This window comes from Microchirus variegatus, assembly GCF_963457635.1.
Source record: "Microchirus variegatus genome assembly, chromosome: 2".
NCBI classification, from domain to species: Eukaryota; Metazoa; Chordata; class Actinopteri; order Pleuronectiformes; family Soleidae; genus Microchirus; species Microchirus variegatus.
This window is the reverse complement of record NC_139803.1, coordinates 31764254-31785389: the sequence shown is the minus strand read 5'-3', so window position 1 is coordinate 31785389 and position 21136 is coordinate 31764254. Positions and strand designations below refer to the sequence as shown.

At 40.1% G+C, this 21136-nt stretch overlaps 1 protein-coding gene across 1 annotated transcript in view; it reads right to left on the bottom strand.

Moving 5' to 3' along the window:
• slc4a11 (solute carrier family 4 member 11) overlaps positions 1–21136 on the bottom strand; it is a gene marked incomplete at its 5' end in the record, with an annotated part of 84131 nt that overhangs the window by 1624 nt on the left and 61371 nt on the right. The window contains 12 exons of the mRNA XM_083885843.1: positions 135–304; positions 1436–1631; positions 3013–3186; positions 5721–5886; positions 7385–7491; positions 7872–8088; positions 10208–10281; positions 11483–11615; positions 13290–13403; positions 14285–14410; positions 15594–15678; positions 19897–20103. Coding sequence (XP_083741969.1) covers positions 135–304; positions 1436–1631; positions 3013–3186; positions 5721–5886; positions 7385–7491; positions 7872–8088; positions 10208–10281; positions 11483–11615; positions 13290–13403; positions 14285–14410; positions 15594–15678; positions 19897–20103 — 1769 coding nt within the window. The remainder of the gene's footprint in view (positions 1–134; positions 305–1435; positions 1632–3012; positions 3187–5720; positions 5887–7384; positions 7492–7871; positions 8089–10207; positions 10282–11482; positions 11616–13289; positions 13404–14284; positions 14411–15593; positions 15679–19896; positions 20104–21136) is intronic.

Sequence of the window (21136 nt, the reverse complement as noted above, 5' to 3'; positions counted from 1 at the left end):
AGCTTTTTTCGAGACATTTTCTTTTTTAACATCCACAGGCAGATTGAGGTCATGCCGCCGCTCTCGCTCCGTGAATGTCATCTCGGTTTAAAGCACTCGAAGATAATTATTTTTTTGCCGGTGGACGGCCGTACCTGATTGGGATTAGCAGGATCATGAGCAGAGGGAAGATCATCTTCATGTACGGTATCGGGTACATGCCGAACGTGCACAGCACCAGCAGCTGCATCATCTGCAGGAAGGTGAAGTAGTGGATCTTCCTCTGCGGCACTTTGCGGATGTAGTGGGTCGGCGGGTAGGACGTCTGCGGGGACACAACAATTCACACTGTCATTTATCTGTCGGAGGCTTATTATTCATGTTCAGGCCTGGTATTAATATCACACTTAGAGAAATCTAATCAAAAGTTCCCTTTTCACACCCTGTGTGCATCTCCTGTGCAGCTGAAATAATTTGTTTTTAACAAATTCCAAGCTCACAAACAGCTGGGTATTATAGACGTATCGGAAAATGAGCTATCCTGTATCCTGAGGCTGCAGCAGGGAAACACAAACTCCGCCTCCACGTGACTGATCTGCTGTCAGGAGTGAGTCAGAGACTTTTCCTCTTTGCCAACAAACCTGTTTCGCAGTCACGTGAAAAAAACCGACAGCCGTTACAGAAAACTTTACTTATTCACACATTTTGGCTTTTTGTTTAAGATTCTTCTTGTTGCTGTTTCCTCTCACGGCCATTTGGGGGCACTAGCGTGTGAGGTAATGAAGAGGAGAGGAGAGAAGCACGAGTCCTTGTTTACGGAGACGGAAGGAAATCGAGTGTGAAGCAAAAGGAGAAAGAAAGACAGGTAACACTTTAGATTATGGAACACATATTCACCATTAACTAGGTGCTCACTAACATGCCTATAAGTCGCATACTAGCCCTTTATTAGTCAATATTAAGCACGTATTAACACCTTATGTAGGAAAAATCTAATTCATGTCGTAATAGAGGTAGGATAAGGTTATGTAGAATAAGGTGTTAATACATGCTTATGATTACTAATAAAGGGCTAGTATGCAATTTATATAGTTAATGGTGAATATGTGCTCCCTAATCTAAAGTGTTTCCTAATTTTCAAATATCAGAATCTGGTGTTTTAATTCTAATGTTAATGTTCAGCAGATGAGCGGTCAGAAGCTAATTTACTCACTGATGTGTCTTAATTCACTAAGCCCCACCTGTCTGGTGCTGTCAGCAGATTAAAACAAAAACCAAAAAAAAATTATATTCACAAATTTATTTTGACTTGGTTCTGGTCGTCCAAGCAGTGGGTGTTTGATCTGCACATGGACATATGGTGTCACACACACACACACACACACACACACACACACACGCGCGCGCGCGCACACACACACACACACACACACACACACACACACAGGTTCCTCACCTGCTCCTTGAGGAGCAGAGCCATGCGGTCACACATCTGGTTTCCGTCGATGGAGGTGAGGGCGATGTAGAGGAAGAGGCCGTACAGCACGGGTTTGGGGATCCACTGCAGAGGAACAGGCAGCAGCAGCACGGACACGCCGATGAAGATGTTGGCGGCGAGGGACGTAAGCCGCGTCTCCTTCACCTGGACGATACTGAGGGGACGGGGACACACGCAGACAAACGCGTATACGCGTACAAAAGACACACACAAACAACATATGTACAAATATACACACGCAAACATGAACAAAGACGCACAAAAACATTCGAAAGAACAAGCACAAAAACACAACAAACATGCAGAAATACACAAAAAAAAACACACAAACACACAAATGAATGGTTAGTGTGAAGCACACAACTGTTTCACACAATGAAAGGAACGACAACAATCATAACGTTTTCCTTATCAACGTTCAAACACTTTTTTCATTTGAATAAAATGAGTGGGAACTCTTAGAGTTTAAAGGAATAAACGCAATAAACCACACTATATATATGTATATGTATGTATAATACACACAATACACACATCTAATCTAATGTAATCTAATCTGATCTATTCTATTCTATTCTAAACCCTTGATCATTTATTTTTTACTTTTCTTTTTAAAGCCTTTTTATTTTCTGTTACTTGTTATCTAATCTAATGTAATCTAATCTAATCCCTTTTGATATATTGTAACAAGTGAATTAATAAAAGATTAATAAAATATCTGGTCTAATCTGATCTATACCCTTCCATCATTTTAACGTTTCTCTTTAAATCTTATTTACTCTCTGTTACTTATCTAATCTAAACTAATCTAACTGCTACTAATTACTTTTTAATTTAATCTAATCTAATCTAAACTAATCCCTTTTTACCATTTTACCTTTTCTCTATAGATTTTATCTAGTCTAATCTAATATAATCTGATCTATACCACTTGATCGTTTCAACTTTCCTTTTTAAAAATATTTATTTACTTTCTTTTACTTGTTATTTAATCTAATCTAATCTAAACCCTTTTATATTATCCTTGTTTGTTACATAAACATCTCTTTTTCAATGAAAAAATAAAAGCTTTTTCAAGATTCCAGGAAAATAAAAATAATTTTCTCCTTCAACATTCATGGGTTGTTTTTTTCAATCATTATTCCCCCCCCCCCACACAAGGTCTTTTTATACTTTTTGAGAATCATTCATTAAATATTTTTCTATGACGACCTCTGATGAGAAGCTCTCGTCTATATTTAACCCACTTGACCACTTATGGAATCCTGAATATGCGATGAGCGTCACGTCGCAGATATCTGCGCGGACAGAGTGAACTTGATCGTGTAATCTCCGTGTAAAAACTACTTCAACCCCCACCACCCCCCCCCCCCGTGGAGAAAATGGCTGGTTCCATAGTAATCATGCAATCAGTGAAAGAGCAGGATACAGTAACACAAAATTACAGTCAGCTCCACCCACCCACACACACACACACGCGTGCTCGGAAGAAGACCTTTAATTGGGCGTCTGATTAGCGGCGGCGGGTAACTTACGTCTCGTAGAGGTGCCCCCCCTCCACGCGCTGCTCCACAAAGGCCAGCTGGCGCACGTGGAGCGTGGAGTGGGGGAAGGCGGCGTGCATCCAGGGCAACCCCAGCACCGACATCAGTATGTTGATGAGGCCGGAGAGCATCAGGTCCCAGTGATACGCCGTGCCCTTCAGCAGCCTGAGGAAACAGAGACGCACGCCCGGTTAACGCACTGTCAACAACATCAGAAGAAATACACAACGCCCGTTAGTATAAACATGTCTTTAATGATCTGTAAAATATGGAATTGTGTCACTTTTACATGAACAACATGAAAAGGGATTTACTGAATTAAAGCTGCAGTGTGTAACTTCACCAGGGCGTGCGTTCACCTGTATGTGAGCAACTTCCTGTCTACAGTTTTTGATAAAATCAATATGAAAGTTTGTTGTGATGTGTAAGTGATTTAATTTTAAGTAAGAATCTAACCACTGATGACTGCACAAAAATAAATATATGTAATAATAATAATAATATGGTGTGAGTGTATGCAGAATCACACATGACCATCAGACCTAATCTAATCCAGATTATGGATTTGGCTACATCTTAAATTCAACATGGGTATTGACAATGATTTTTGTTTGCCGCGTGCTTCGTCTCCAAACTCTGTGAAGCAAAACTATCAGAGCTGACTGTGGGGGAGCGTTTGTGTGAATACAGCAGCAGAGCAACAGTTATGGGTAATGTTTATGCCAAAAAAAAGTCCTAAAGAGGTAACAAATACACATTGTTCTTTGGGAGGACACTCAAAGACATTACCCTTACCCTAACGTTTATCCTAACCCGAAGATAAACATAATTCTTAACTTAAAACCAAGTCTTAAGGCTCAAAAAGCCCTAGACTCACAGCCTAACCTGAAACTTAACTGAACCGCAATTCAAATATTAAACTCGTTCCTCAGATATAAGGTTCTGCCTCATCCGGACCAGGTTTTGGTCTCCATGAGGACTACTGGTCCTGACAAGGTCAGTGTTTTTACGACAGAAAAGGTTCCTGAAGCGGTAATAATTACAACACACACACACACACACACACATATAAAGGGCATTTTTCTCCTGAGGTCATCGCTGCCCTTCAACAACAACAACAAATGTGTCAATAATTTCTCTGCTTAAACAAACAACATTAATCCTGTTATCACGCGGAAACGATGATAAATTATTGACACGAATGATGACGTCATAACCAGACAGTTACCGCCGTAACATGATATTAATGTATATTAATGTGTGTACGATGCCGCTAAGGATCACTGTGAAGTCTTCTCTCCTGCACGCCTTTATTTATTATTATTATTATTATTATTATTATTTATTTATTTATTTATTTATTTATTTATTTAAAGCATATTTTAAGGGTTTAAGACATTTTTTAATTTAAGTAAATAGATAAGAGCAGAAAGAGAAGTGTGATTTGAATAAAAACAAGCTGAGGGTATGTAAGAGATAAAGGAATCCTGTTACAATGTTGGTTCCACACGAGGAATGTAGTAATTGTTAAATATGGGAAGGTTTTGCAGATTTTGAGTAGATAAATTAGAAACAATGTGAAAATGAGCGAGATCTTCAAGCTGCAGGTAATAAAAATCAAATGAATGTCCCTGAAATAAGCTAAACTAAACGATCTAGATTTCCTCCGCCGCTTTGATGTCCCATCTACGAGCCGCAGATCTGCTCTGAATCGCAGCGTCTGGAGGAGAATTGAGACGAACAAGGTTAAAGCTCAACATTGTGTTTTTTGGCTCCAAGGCTTCGTCAAGAGTTTCCTGACTGAGACGATCGGACTCAGACGTCAAAGTTTCCAGCTCAGTTCCTCACACACACACACACACACACACACACACACACAGAGAGAGAGAGAGGGAGAAGATCCTGAACGAGGGTCAGTGAATAAAGATGCCTGGTGGCTTTTTGAACAGACACAAAGGAGAACATTAACATACGGATAACCGAGCTACTCAATCCATCTAGAACTGGGACTGCAGGTTTCACACCGTCCGTCGTTGCCATCATCTACAAAGACGCACGTGTAATTATGTACGGAGAAATCTATGAATTAGATTGTAGATTTGCTATATCCGCTATAGACGTCTTTTATTGTGTGTGTGTGTGGGTGACTTCCAGGACGGAAAACTAAACTGGATCCTGCAGTTGAAGCCAGGGTGAAAAGGATGTTGCTACATGTATGCATATATATATGTCTATATCTATATGTATATACGTTTGTATATATGTGTATATACACATATATACACATATATAGCAGATGAAGCCAGGGTGAAAAAGATGTTGCTACATGTATATATATATATATATATATACATCCTTTTCATCCTGGCTTCATCTGCTATATATGTGTGTGTATATATATATATGTATATACACACACATATATACATATATATATATATACACATGTATACATACATGTATATATACGTGTATATGAAAAATTAAAAGTGCATGTTATTTAAAACATAACTAAAACTTAAAAGGCAAAATGGGAAAATTGAGACAAATTTGTGTTGGGGGACCCAAAAGAAAAGAAAGACCCAGTGTTTGAAAATCACTGGTTTTATTGTTATTTGTCAGTTCTGTTCACTTTAATCAGGTTAGTTATAGTAACGTGTTTTTTTAGTTGATGTTTTTTCGGGCGACACTCCCGTTACCTGTTCTCCGGCGCGTTGGTCAGCGAGACCACGATGTTCTGGTCGATGAAGATGAGGAGGGCGAGCAGGAACCCGAGGCCCATGGCGCTGAGCACGTTCATGGCCGACAGGCGCTCAAACGGCGCCACGTTGAAGATGGGCCGGTTATGAACTTTGAAGACTGGAACTATTTAAAATAACAACAGCAAAAAAAAAAGGTCAAAAAGTCAGTTTTTTTTTTTAAATCGATAAAATGTGTTAAAAGGAGTTCATATTGACTGTGTTTTTGTGTGGATGTTTGTGTTTTGGGAAGATGAATAAAAGACGCGTGTGCTTTTAAAATGTTTCCAAAATTGTGTTGAATTACGTTTTTACGTAAGAGCAATCATTTCATCAGAGTGGCTGGATTTTCTTTTCCTTTCCTTTCTTTCTGTTTTCTTAAAGAGCCTGGTATCTCATTTAGGGCTGCGTCTCATTCATGGCTGAATTAAGTGCACTTGGTTAAATACTGGAAGCTGTGACAAAACAGTAATGGGTCTATTATTTTATGACTTATTGTGTGAAGAGGTAAAGGAATAGAAAATTAGCCAGGCACTTCAAAATTTAAATTCACTCGAGGGGCTCGGTGCTCGTCGCTGCGTTTCTGTGTCAAAAACCCCGGGGAGCAGCGACTGCCTCTGCAACAATGGAGGCTGAGAATGAAGCTGAACAATAAGAGGATAAGAACTGGGAATATCCACTGTGCTTTTGCCCTTTTGTCAAAGAACAGAAAAGGCTGCACGTTTGACCCTTCATACAGACACAGATAAAAACCTTTTACTGATATTTTAACACTATGTAATTGCAATGTAATGACATGCAATTTAAATTCAAAATAATAAGATTCTGAAGTGATTTGAATGTTTTTTTGAACCAAAAGAAACACATTTACAGCACTATGTCACATTCTAAGAGTTCAAAATAAACGTCATACGCTCACATTTTCCTCTTCTTTGCAAACAAAGTGAGAAAACCTACTGTATGACGTCTGTGCGCGAGTTATTCTGGGCACTCTGGGCTGTTTGATATTGATGTTAAATCTCTCTTTTAAAGACAAATCTCGAAGGTAAAAAAGCCTTTTTTGCTCATGATAACGTCCTCTCTCTAAGAATTGTAAACGCAATTTATTTGTTTATTTAAATAGGGACACATTTAAGCACTAAACTAAGAAAAGAGTATTTGACAAAGCTGATAAATCACAATGATGCCAGTCGATGAATTTTAATGTCAGCGCATAACACTTGATGTTAAATCTCTCTTTTCGAGGCAAAAAAAAAGCCTTTAGCTCATAAACTGCAGCGAGAAAATTCGACGATAATGCCCTCTCTCCTAGAATTGTAAACGCATGCACCTTTTGTGTGATCTGTTGCTTGTTTAATTTATTAATTAATTTATTTAAATAGGGACACATTTAAGCACTGAATTAAGAAAAGAGAATTTGATGCAGCTGATAAATCACACTGATGCCAGTAGATGGTGGAGGTTTAAAGAGCAGTGGACCCAGGACTGAACCATGGGGAACACCCAATTGTGTTTTTAATGCTTTCTTATGCTTTTAACGTGATGGTATTTTTGTGAATTTTAATGCCAGTGTACAACACATGTATAGTATTTTGTATCTTGTGAAATAAAGCGTTCATACTTACGCGCAATGTCACTGAAAAGGTAGGAGCCGATGAAAGAGAACATGAGCACTGAGATGGGCAAGGCGCAGTCCGACAGCACCTCCCTCACTTTGGCATGCAGGAACGGACTGAGAGAGAGAAATAACAGAGGAATACAATTACTGTGGCCGAGACAAGGACAATGCCTGCAATCCTGACACTGTTTAAGTACCTTGGTCTGCCTCTTGCTTTACACAATCGAATCCAGCTCTGAGCTTGATTTGATTACCGGGAGCAATCAGAAGTAGAATATTAATGCTGATCAAATCACGGACTTGACAGAAAAAAGGGAGCTCCATAAGAGCCTGTCTGGAAATTTCCTCGGGAGCTCCGTCACTCCTGACAATCTTTAGAGTCAAGGCCCTACTCAGCAGTAATCACGCTCCCATCCAAACATGATTTAAAACTCCTCCAGTGATTTATCTAAAGGAGCGCTGCGGCACCGCAGCCCTGCAGCGACGGCACATACCTCCTCTTGAATTGGTAGAGGGTGTAGCCCATCCATAAGGTCCCGAGCATCAGCAGGAGGCAGAGGACGGGCCTCTCTCGAGTGCACTGGATGAGGGATTCGGGGAGGACGTTGAGCGCCATCCCCCCGGCCAATTCGCTCCCGTTTGCCGCCGGCAGGTCTCCGCCGTCCATGCTTCTGTTGGCCAAAGTCGGGGCGTGGTAGTATCTGTGAAAGACTGGATCACAAACACGAGACTGTAGTACGCCATAACCAAAGTCTGTGGCGGTTCTGAAAGCACTCCCTAGAGCTATCGCACTTACACCACCGTTCAAAAGTTTGGATGGATGGACGGACAAACTGTAAACAATGCCTCCAAGGTTCTGTTGGCGGGAATGAAACATGCTGCTGCCCATAAATGTTTGTAAGAGTGGTAAATAACTTTAAAAAATAAGCTTTTGCTCGTACTAAGGCCAATTTAGTGTTTTACGGAGGACGCCATATTGCAACATTCTTGAAAGTAAAAGAACAGCCAGAGCGTGCATTATTGTACTTTGAAGTAGAGCTGGAACAATTAAACGATCATTAATCGATTACTAAATCAATCGTCAACTATTTTGATAATTGATTAATTGGTTTGAAGCTTTTTTCATGAGCAAAACAAGATTTCCGATTGTTTTTCGCTCCTCGTTTCTTTGCTCCGTATAACAAAGAAATCATTCAAACTGAATCATTTTCGGTTTGTGGACAGAACAAAAACATTCGAGAACATCGTCATTTCCAGGTTTGAAGAACACCGATCAACATTTTTTCTAATTTTTTTTGACATTTTATGGACCAAACGATTGATTGATTAATCAAATAAATAATCAACAGATTAATCGATTGCTAAAATAATAGCTAGTTGCAGCTCTACTTTGAAGCATAAAGCTGACTTGCTTTCTGGTCCGTAAAGGCCACTGTAGTTGAGGTGGGAGCAAGGGGACTCCTCCATTTGTTACAGTCTGTCGTCTCACCATTAAATAAATGTCACTAATCTGCACACGCTGGACCTTTAAAACTCTGCCGTGCTTTTATATTTATATATATAAATATAGCCTCAAACGGCCATTAGTGTGGCAGGAGAATCTTAACCTTGTTTAGGCTCGACAGTTAGAAGTCGGAGGCCAACTCAGTAAATGTAGAGGGAGACGCGCTGAGTCATGGTTATGACCGTGGCCTTGTTGCTCTTCTCGTGCCGTAAACAACAACCGGGCCTCAAGTGTTTATGCTGTAGTCAAAATGCTAAAAACCTACTTAATCTGGGTGAAATATTGTTTGGAGAGGCAGCACAGGTGTGGGCGCTGGTCAGACAGTAGGTTTGTATCCTGTTTGGTCTTTTTGTTTGTAAATAGGTTCATTTTCTCTTTCCAAAAACACACAGATTGGGGTTCGGTGAACTGGAGAGTGTGAAATGCGATTGTAAATGCAGGTCCTGTGGTAAGACGGTGACCTGTCCAGGGCTCGCGCTGCCTTTCACCCCAACATCAACCGACTGCAACTGCCCATGAAAGGGACGATTGGATGTGTTCAGAAAATGTAACAACAACTGTGAAGCAGCGTAAAAACTGTGTGTAAACCCTGCTAACCTGTGGTTCTGCTCTGAAATACTCAGGGTTCACAGGCTTGTCCTGCTCAATTATGGGCAGGATAAAGCCGGTGGATGCTCACACATGTGATGCTCACACAGGTCAAGGCCAAACGAGGAGAATCAGGCCTGGACTGAATTATATTACTTCAGCCATAACAGGTTGACACCACCCTTGCTCTTACGCTCCTAAAAACGTGGAAAACTCAATTTTTGGTGTATTTTTTGTGACAACGTTAAAGTGCCATGTTTAGACTTGTTTAGGAAGGTTTTGTGAGTATAAAGACATTTCTTGAAATGTTTTAAGAACAGAAAAAAAGCTAAAGATTATATAGGGAAAAGTTCTGTTTCGCACCAACTCAGAGGAGGAGGAGCCTGAGTGTGTGACTTTGGGTCCAAAAAAAGTCACAGGTTAATATTATGGTAATAGAACATGAGCTGGAAGCGTATTTTACAAATTGTTTGTGAAAATTGAATCTAAACTTTGTCTAAACAAATTAAACTGTGTCAAATATTTATGATACAGTAAGATGAGCTGCAGTTAAGGCGGGGAAATGACCAACGCCACATACATCACTGTGATAAGAAGTTTCTAAAAATGGCAGAAATCCACGTATTAGGCGTTTACTTGGGGCTTTCCAGCTTGTTGGATCCCAGAGGAGTCAGAGTTGAGAGCTGTGCCGACAGGGAAGAGTCGCACGTGATGACACATGACACGTAGGGTACTTACTTTTCGCGGTGCCTTTCACCGCGTCCACCACAAACGCGATGGAAATGAACAGAGCGATGACTTCCTCTGTCGACCTGGAAAAAAAACCACATGGGATTATTGTTGTGCAGCTACGTGTAATCGGAATTACGACACCGTATTCCCATGCTACTTTACATTGGCCCTGCGTCACATTAAAAGAGTCTTACACATTCAGGTGAATAAAAAGTCAAACTTTTTGAGGGAAAAAGACATCGAAATAACAATATTTATGATGACAGTTCACTCAAATTTCAAAATAAAAGTGTTTGTTTTGACATGGAACGACAAATAGGTCACACTATAAATGTGTTTATGATGCAAAATGAATGTATTAATACACAAAAACATACAAAAATCACACATTATACGAAATTAAATAGTTTTTTTTTCTATGAACTTCAACTGTCCGACTTCCGATATTTTTTGTTCTCTTTGTATAAATGTGTCACATGGGGAAGGACTCACATAAACAACAACATGCACATCAGAGAAGAGCAAATCCTTTTAAATCATTTCATACGCGTTTTATGCAAGATATTTTCCTCGTTTTAAATATCTAATTTAAAATCTTTTCAGATTTGATTTAACATGTCGGAGACCCTTTAGATTAGGGAACACATATTCACCATTAACTAGATGCTTACTAACATGCGTGTAAGTCGCATTCTAGTCCTTTATTAGTAAATATTAAGCACGTGTTATCACCTTATGTAGGGAAAATCTAGTGAATATGTGTTCCCTAATCTAAAGTGTTACCAAAATGTCTGCTCGCTGCTTTCTGAGCCACAATTTAATTTGAACTATGAAAAATAGCGACATGAATAAAGTTGTTATAATTGTTGTTGCATGAAGCTCGCAAAACACAAACTTGGTGTCTATTTAAAATCTCGTACACTGTATTATCTGTCAGGTACAGTAAGTTTTGTCTTGAAAGAGCTGCCCCCGTGTTACTTTCTCCTAAGTTTAGCTCAGAAGCGAGCGAGTATGAAAGAGTTCTCTGTGCGTGTGTCGGTTAGAAGGAGCTCTGAGTCTGTGGCAGATGTCACAGCGCATTGACTTTCTTTACAAACTGTTTGCTGTACAACACAGACAGACCCGGCGTTCCGCAGACCCTGTGTCGGCCGCCCCAATTTAACGCATTTTTCTGTTTGACAGAAGAGCAAGGCACGCCGACGGATCCCGGCAGAAAATGTGAGAATTGATTCGATAAATTGGACCGCGGTGGAATGAAAACAATTAATGTGAGTGCGCCACCTTTTGAAGAGCTTCATGAGCAGGCTGACGTTAAATATTCCTCCCAGGATGAGAAAGAAGCAGTTCCACAGACCGATGCAGGCGTAGAAAGCCGGGAAGTCCAGGTTGTAATCGTCGCAGATTCCTCGGATCACTGTGGAGCACACAGATACAGTATATAAACACATGCTGCAACAATCTGAGGCAACTCTTTTTATCTCGGTTACTCACAAAACTCAGGACTGAGTTTAAATCTTGAAGAGTGACAACTTTTTTTCTTTCTTTTCTTTTTGTTTTGTTGCTAATGAGGCAGCTGTAAACATGGCCGTCCATGATTGTAATGTAAACAGACACCGTGGAGAAATTGTTGGGGCTCATGTGTGTGACTGATGAAGAGTGCTGGCCTCAGAATTCATCACAATCCACTCGGTTACATCAAAAGTCTCACGTGAAACAAACACATTTGAGTATCTGTCATTTATTGTGTGCTCTGTGAGTTACACTACCGTTCAAAGGTTTGGGGTCACTTAGAAATGTCCTTATTTTGAAGGAAAAGCTTTTTTTTTTTTCAATGAATATAACATTAAATAAATCAGGAAAACACTCTATACATTGTTAATGTGGTAAACGACTATTCTAGCTGCAAATGTCTGGTTTTTAATGGAATATGTACATAGGTGTATAGAGGCCCATTTCTCTCTAGTGTTCTAATGGTAAATTGTGTTAGAAAGCTATTGGATGATTAGAAATCCCTTGAAAATTCTTGTGCACGGCTGAAAACATTATTATTTTATTATAAAATCATTATTACTAATCTTGTCAATGTCTTGACTATATTTTCTATGCATTTTGCAACTCTTTTGATTAATAAAAGTGTGAATTTTAATGGAAAACACAACAACATTATATAGGTGACCCCAAACTTTTTGAACGGTAGTGTATAATTTAAAACAATAAAATTAAAGTAGACTTTGTTGTGGTTCGAAAACTGTGGTCAGTGTACTGTCAGTGGTACTTGCAAGCTTCCTGTGTTGGTCCCTGGAAGAGGAGGACGATGAGAGAGCAAATGAACTTTGGTGGTAATAACGGTGTTACTTCAAGAGCTTTTTCCTATTAATAATAGAATATTTATATAATATATAATATTTTCTCAGGTGCTACTTGGTATTCTGTTATAGACTAACTTTCTTACAACTACTGGCCAGAAACGGAAACACACACAATAATTCAAAGGGGGAAGAAAATGTCATGTTTTTTCATTTAAGTCGTAAAAAAAAACTTTGTTCTCATCTTGAACATATTTGTGCATCGATGAGCTACAACTTGACAAACAAGCCATTGTTTTTGCTCAGACAGGCTCCTGGAAATGCTCTCTAATTACACCCCCATGAGAATGTGCTTGAGTGCAGTCGTAACGCAGTGACTTTCAAAGATCGCCGCGCCGCAAAAAAAACCCAACAAACAAACAAACTCTGGTATTAAAACGACATGTTGGCATCGAGGTCGCTGGGCCCCGATTCCGCAGCTTCCGGCCGTCAAGATCGTTTAAATTCCCACCGAGAAAACAGCGCTGTTGGCTAAAGAACCATTTAACGGTGGTTTATGTGCTGTTGTCTCTCTGGATCGAATAGAAAGTTAACATGTTCTTGCATGCGATGAGCTTGTTTCATGATCTCATGAACAATTATCCTGAAAATGTACCTTTTTTTACCCTTTTAAACTAATCTTGTTTCACCCACCTGCTTCCTTTAAAATCACTACTGCGACAAAAACGACATTTTTGCTGAGCTGAATGACATACAGAGGGGGAAAAAACCTAAAAACATACCGCTGATGAAGATGGCAAGGGGGGCTGTGGTTAGAGGGATGACCAGAGGAGAGCCGGCGAATAACGAGTAGATGACCCCGCCGATGCTCTGGCCGATGATGGTCTTCCGAACATCTGTGCAGAGAGGACACACATGGAGGAAACGCAGGGGAGGAAATGATGATTAATGTCTCCTTTATCCTTCTGTGGGGCTGAGTCCAATTCATTTTTATCACACAACAAATGTTAACATGAGGCCTTTTAAACCTTGAAAACTTTGGGATTACAAAAAAAAAACAAGAAAAACCTGCTAAACTTTGCCTTTCTGTGATTTAGTTGAGTGATAAATTGCGCCGTGAAAACATAAAAGCTATTTTCAGCAGCTGACTTGAACGGCTCTATCTAAAAGCCAGGTCAAATTAATTTCAATAGCACATTAAAAAAAGAGGGGGAAAAAACGGTGTTAAAAAAGGAACGGAACACAATAAATGATGAGAAAAAAGTCAGGTTTGTCTGGATTAAAAAAAAGGAGTGTATCATCTGCATAGAAAAGATACTATACTAACTATACTGATAAAATAAAAAGCTAAAAAATGAGTGTAAAAATGACAAAAAAAAAGATTAAATCAGAAGAAAACATCTCCAGGGTTCCCACACCTTGATTGACATCAAATTCAAGCACTTCCCAGGACCAATTCCCTCAAATTCAAGACTGAATGTGCTGCTGACACGGCTTAAGACGGGAGGACAACAATGTCAGAGCGTCTTTGTCCATGATGGCGTCTAGTTTTATTGATCTGGACAAGCGATCGTCCTTTGAGATCTTGGAATCTTTTTAATTCCCCAGACATAACGTTGTCATTTGCGCTCTCTCGCTTAACTTTACTCGCTCGTTGCGCTGCACGTAACCTCACGTCAACAATTAACTTCACTTCTTTCCTGCACAAATTTTCAAGGACTTCAAGGACCCCGTGGGAACACTGCTTTTTCATTTTAGTTGACTGCTCGCTCCGTACCGATCTCGCCGCGCGTGCTCTCGTCGTTGAGGGAGCCGAACGCGATGGCGGGGAGGAGGATGGCGATGTAGAGGAAGATGGCCGTCGTCATGTACTTCAGCAGGGTTTTATTACTGCCGACGATACCTGAGCAGAGAGAGAGAGATAAACACGAACACATGAGTCATATAATTGAATTTGAAAATGACAAATACATTAGCAGGGTTCATCATTCAGTGGCAACACGGAACATCCCATCAGTTACAGTTAAACCATTCTACAAGGACAAACACTCTTTTTATATTTAAGTATAAGTCATTAATTTCAGATTTGCTCTTATCCATCATTTTTGTAGCAGCAGCTTTCGTCCAAATGATGGATAACCCCCCCCCCCCCCCTCCCCCTCCTTTTTTACACTTTAATTGGGCCTCTAATGCGATCACAGTGATTCTGGTCCTGTGACCTTCATCACATGATCATTATCGGATGACACTCACAAGACAGGAATATCTGCCGTCGTCTTATTTTGTTACAGACAAATTCATGTGAAGCAGCAGCAGCAGCAGAGAAGGAGAATCCAGCTTAATAATTCTTATTTATTACAGTCAAGGTCAGCTGAGTCCTCCCTTTTAAAGGAACAGTCAGCAGGACATTGTTTTATAATATAATATCCCCAAAAGTGGCAAAATTTGCATTAAATGTTTTTGCCTAAGTCGAACATAGTTGTTCCAATTTTAACCAAACTTGGTAAACTTGTTGCTCTCATGATTCCAAACAATTTTCTAATGTACTTCCCTTAGCTCCGCCTTCGTAAACAGAAGTACATGAAATTTTACTCAGTAAGGCATCCCTTCCGATAAGAAAAGCTCTGGACAGAGAGCTGTGATTCTAAAATGCTTGTATTTCAATGTCCTGCTGATGAGACTCAACAATCACCTCCCGCGTTTTTCCTCGTCAACCTGCGTCTGCAGCTTAAAACCACAGATCATGTGTTTGACTGGAGGCAGAAACCCCCCGTCACAAGATTAGAATCTGACGGGTCTGAGAGACTGTGGTGCTAATAGAGAGGCCAGTGGTCCTGCTCTGATGTGGCGGGACATCAGTCAGTCGTTTTTTGGGAGGGCCATATGGGAACATATGGCAACAGCGAGAGATCTGAGACGGCCATTTTAGCCGGGGAAGACCCTGGACGTGACACAGATGCAGCACAGATGCGGCCGAGGAGGCAAATGGTGACAGATAAACGAGAAGCTGCCAGCAGAGGCACCCTGTCGTGGCATAATAAGGGCGATGATTCACTTTCACTACGAGTCCAAGTCCAAGTCCTTACCATCTGTGAAGTCAGAGGGGTAGAACGGCAGCCTGCGGCACAGGTCCTCATAAATCCCTCGGCCGGCTCTGAAGAAATCTGTACACTGTGGACAGAAGATGGAAGGTTAGATCTTTTAGCAAGGACACCAAGTCGCCTTGATGTGAAACAACTTATTAAAAAGGAGATCAATTTTAGTTTTTTATGACTCAAGTTTGGTTGGCACAAAAAGCTTCTGAAAAATGTTTTTTTTTATAATGCTTTTAGAGTTCACTGCGCACTTTAAAATCCACAGAGATCGAGCAATACATCACACAACCTGACAGACTTGATATATCTGATCCTTGAGTGGACATTATTCCAGACCTGCGTCATGACGACATCTTCAACTCCCTGAGAAACTTTCCCCTCATTCTACTCCAGAGATTAACGCAAGTTTTCAGGATTTTTCTTCAGCTTTTAACTGATCTACAGTTTGGCATTGATCGGTTTGGATTCTCGTCGCGCTCATGACTCTTCCGGTGACAACGTTCTCTGACCAATCAGTCTGTTGACTCAGCTGGAACCTCGTCTGAGCAGATACTACAAAAAAGCACCAGGTACCAGGAACTATCACTGATGGAAAACTGTGTCAAGTCGAGTAGAATTGAGTCGATTAGTGCTAGAACTGTATCATCAATAAAAGCAGGTAGAATAAACTTAACACAACGATCGTTCCTCTAACTTTGCCAAATAGAATAAAGGTTACATCGCCTGTCTCAAAATACAGTTAAGGCTTTACATTTCAGCCCAACGCATCCATAAAGCAAGGCCCTCGCCTTAAGTATATAATAAAAGTGAATATACACTGATAAAAACACAATATCAAAGTAGTTGATTCCATTTCTGTCAATAAACCTTTATAAACAGATCCTTTACGAGGTTCACTGTCTTCCTCCAACATTACGTATTTTGTTGTTTTTTTGACTTTGCACTGCCCTCTAGTGGATGTATCAGAGTGGGACTTCTGACAATGATAAACCGTCACCTCAAAAGATGAATTAATTTGGGTTTCTGGGTGAATATTTTTTTTTTTTTTTTTATCCACTACACCAACAGACACTTGGATTATTTCCTTATATATATATACATACTTTGACATATTTTGCTACCTCAGCTTCTCTCGACGACGTTTGGCGCCAAAAAATGTGTCAACGCGAAAAAAAAAAGAGAAACCCCCGAGGCAGAAGCCGACCCTGCTCTTTTCTTCTGCTGCTGTCTGATTACACACTCGCTGATTCGACTAACACACTAATGATTCCACCGGCGCTCCTTTGAACATAATTAGAATAATCAAACCTAACGAGGTCGTCAAAGAAAATCTTAAACTGTAACGTAATGCAAAGGCTGAGGAGAGCAGATTTAGAAAAACGATCAAGAATGACAGAGTTAACGGCGACAGCCAGCGAGAGAAGATTTCGAGTATTTTTAGAGAAGTCGGGAGCATTAGTTGGGGAAACAGCGATGTTATTCAAAAGGAGACATGAAGGGCTTCCTAAAAAAAGAACCAGCTCTCAGGTAACAAATGTGATATTTAAGTAAATTATCCGACGACACAACGCGCCGTGTTCCTGTCGAAACGCGCCTTTCTACAATTAAATGCTGATTTTTTTACTACGGGCATAATGTCTGCCTCATTTGTCACCTTAAAAACGTTTGGCAGTTCTTTTTGCCTACAGAACAAGGCCATTTATCTCAACGCCAACATAAAAACACAAACAACAGCATCAGCATTTTGTTTTTATGATGTTTTTTTTTCTTCTTGTTCAACAAGGACTTTTCATCCATTAAAGCTCCCTCTATACATCATGGGATCATTCTTTATAGGAGGAGAGCTTGTGTTTACTTTGTGTGTGTGTGTGTTTGTGTGTTTGTGTGTTTGCTTGGGTTGGATAAACACAAAAATATCTCACAGAGGAATTACGGTCCACCTGCTTGCCATTTGTTCTGAGTATGTTTTGTTCATAGTTGGATGTGAATGTTTGGAGGTTTATTTCCCCTCCTTTCCCTCTTAGTAGAGCAGATTAGCAAAAAAAAAATCATTTACAACTGGAAGAAGATTTAAGTGATTTTGGTGTCAAATGATAGGTAAAAAATGTAATTAATAGAATTCTCTCTCTGCCATTTACTCAGAATATTTCTAAAATAATGAACAACAGGTTTATTTACATTACAGATGTGAATGTGAAAAATCTACATTGATTCTGATGTTCAGGTTATAATTGGTTAGAACATTGTGTTTGTTGTATGCCAATACATTGACCATTATTGTACATTTGGAATAAACGTTTTACGTTGGGTTTGTGCATGTTTTGAACATTATTTTAGAAAATATTCTGAATAAATGGCAGAAAGAGATATAAAAATGATTTCTGATTTATTCATTAGAAATTTTTACCTGTCATTTGACAGCAAAATCACTGAAATTGGCCCAGGAAATGAACTTCTGATGTAAAAGACGTTTGGAAATGTACATTTTTAAATGTATGTGGCTTATGGGATTTTTCAAAAGAATGACCCAAGAGGTACATTCAGTGAAATGTTGGTGCTTCTTTCCGCTTGTGAAAGATTTTCCTGAAAAAATTGCAATAATCTGCTCTACGATCTTTTTAGGCAGCACTGAGCCTTTCAAGCCCGGGAATAAACACCTAACAAGAAATAAAATAAAATAACATAACATAAGGGGGGGGATGTCTGTGAGTGCTGGTCTGTCAACAGCAGCACTGGTCCATGGCATTGAGTGTGTGTGTGTGTGTGTGTGTGTGTGTGTGTGTGTGTGTGTGTGTGTGTGTGTGTGTGTGTGTGTGTGTGTGTGTGTGTGTGTGAGTGTGTGTGTGTGTGTGTGTGTGTGTGTGTGTGTGTGTGTGTGTGTGTGTGTAGCTGAGGGCTGGGGAGTTTTGACAGGACTGTGAGAGATGTGAGGTCATTTACCCACTGAGGAGCCCTGGCAGGAGTTGATGCTGATTGATTCGGGAGAAAGAAAAGACGGGAAAATTCGAGCCCACTAAGCGAGGATGAGAGGATGAGGGCAGTGAAAAAAAAGTGATGGAAGAGATGTATTTTTTTTTTTTTTTTTTTTTTTAAATCAAAAGAAAAGGTTGAAATGTGTGAGTGCATCTTTAAATATTTCATCAATTTCCGCAGTACCTTTGTCGAGAAAGGGGATTTCAGGGCGAGCCACGGTGATTTCTTTGTCAGTGTTACTCAGTGATTTATTACAGCTGAATTCAATAGAACACATTTAATTTGTCACTGTGGGGGCAATTAAAGGGTTCATAGAAAACAGTAAAAAATAGTCAAGAAATTCAAAAATAAGTCACTCATGCTTGTTTTCAGCTCGTGTCAAACTCGTGAACCATTTTCTGTTCGATCGATATCACGAATAAAACATTTCATATTGTAGAAATCTCTCAGACGAGGATAAAACCTTAAAAAAAACAACTCAGGTTTGCTGACAATTACTCATCTTGCTCTCATATGAGTCGCAAATTCCCAGTTCCTAGTGAGGATTAGGATTCCAAAATGGCTGATAAATCGCCTGAGATTATGTTTGTGTCTATACGCGGTATTCCAGGTGACGTCAAACCCATTTCCTGTTATGTTATCTGATGTAAAGTCTGCCCTAGCACTGGAGGATTTTCAAATGTGACAGCAAGATGTTAAAATCACGTCTGTTAATCCCTCACACAACAGGATAATTTGGCCATATAATCTGTTCAAATCAGCCTAAAATCAGAAAACAATTCACGATTCTTCAGAAAGGGCCAGACAGGGACCGAAATTTGGCCAATTATCCTCTTTAGCGGGGATTAATTATTAATGGAACGCACCATTAATACACTTTGCTTGAAAGTGTTTGGAAAATGTGACATTGTGTTGGAATTAGTGACATCTATTGGTTGGAGAAGGCAACCTGTTCTATGTGTTAGTGAATTGCAGCTACTTCCTGCCAAAACAATTTACAGCAGTTTTGGGGGGATTTTTGTTTTAGTAGCAGCTCTTATAAAAACATACACACACGTGACTTTTAATTTTCCTTTTTGTGAAGTGTTTGTGGACTCATTTGCTCTAGGGGAACTTTAATAGTCGTAAATAGTTTGTTTCAAAAACCCTTCTGTGAGCATTTTGGCAAGCGTACTTCTCATAACCATAACTCCGATCGTGTCATTACTTCTGTGGAACGACCGTCAGAAGTTTTCAGAAGTAGAAAAAGTCACTCATTGAACAGTTTTTTTGAACAATTCTACAGCCGTAAAATCAAATGTTTGTCGTGTCGTTTGCCCACCTTGAGCGGTTTGTGACTGTGGGGGTCCGTCTCCTTCCCCAGAGCGGTGGGTTGCTGGTTGGTCGCCGTCAGTTGGTGCCGCTGGAAAACCAGCGCCTCCTTGAACTCCTCCTGCGTCTTGGTCTCGAGCAGCTTCTGCCGGAAGGAAATGTCGGAGAAGAGCGTGGCGAACGTCCGGCCCAGCTCCATCGCCGTCTTGGTGCTTTTCTGTCAAACGGCAGAACACACATAAGTAGTTGTGCGTTACTTAGTGATACTTTGTACAGCTGTAAACGACGACAACGAGAGCTCAGTGTGTCGGAATGAGTGACATCTATTGGTGAAACTGTAGTATGCAGCTACTTCCTGCCCAAATAACAACAACTTAGAGCTGCAACTAATGATTACTGACTGTTTGTCAAACCTGGAAATGATATCTCAAATGTCTTGTTTTGTCCACAAACCAAAATGATTCAGTTTTTAATGATTTCTTTCATTAATAATCGATTAATTGATTAATTGTTTGCGCTCTAAAATAATTAGATTTCATTTTAGTAGCTGCTCTACAAACATATAAACTGTAGATAAGGGTTTCATCTTGTTTTTATGGTTGGTTGATACCAAAACTGAAATACAAAATATTTTATAGAAAGCATCCCTCCATTTAATTTGACGTCTTCAGTGACAAATATCCTCCATAAAATTGACTAAATCTAACACAAACCCATGAATCTGGGCTTGACACGAAGCACCTGTACGTCTTAATATTGCCGCTTCGGAGGAAGGATGGATATGTCGAGGTAGAGACGGCAGCTTTGGAGCCGGGCCCTTGTCAACAAACCCACATGTGGGCACAAATAAGGCTGTCCCCAGTCACAAAGAGCAACAGAGCGACGCTAATGTGGTTCTGGCACGGCTGTGACAGCGTCCGCCGGTGCCAAAGGGAGGCCTTGTTAAGCAGGTGGTGATGAAGCCAGCGCAGGCGGACACGGAGCGCGTACAGTAGCAGCTGCAGCAAACAGAATTAGCAAAGCCTTTGAGCTTAAAATGCAAAGCGGGAGCTGAATATCAACCAGAACTGAGAAAGAAAAGAGTCGGAGAGTTGATCAGTTGAAAAGGTAGGTGAAATAATGATTTATCTACAGTGTTGATTTTCATCGGTCACATTTCTCGTGATATCTTGAGCGTTTTTTATCCAAACTGTGTCTAAGTCGGCACGGCACACACAGGTGACCGTAGTGAGCCACCTGCCAAATTTAAT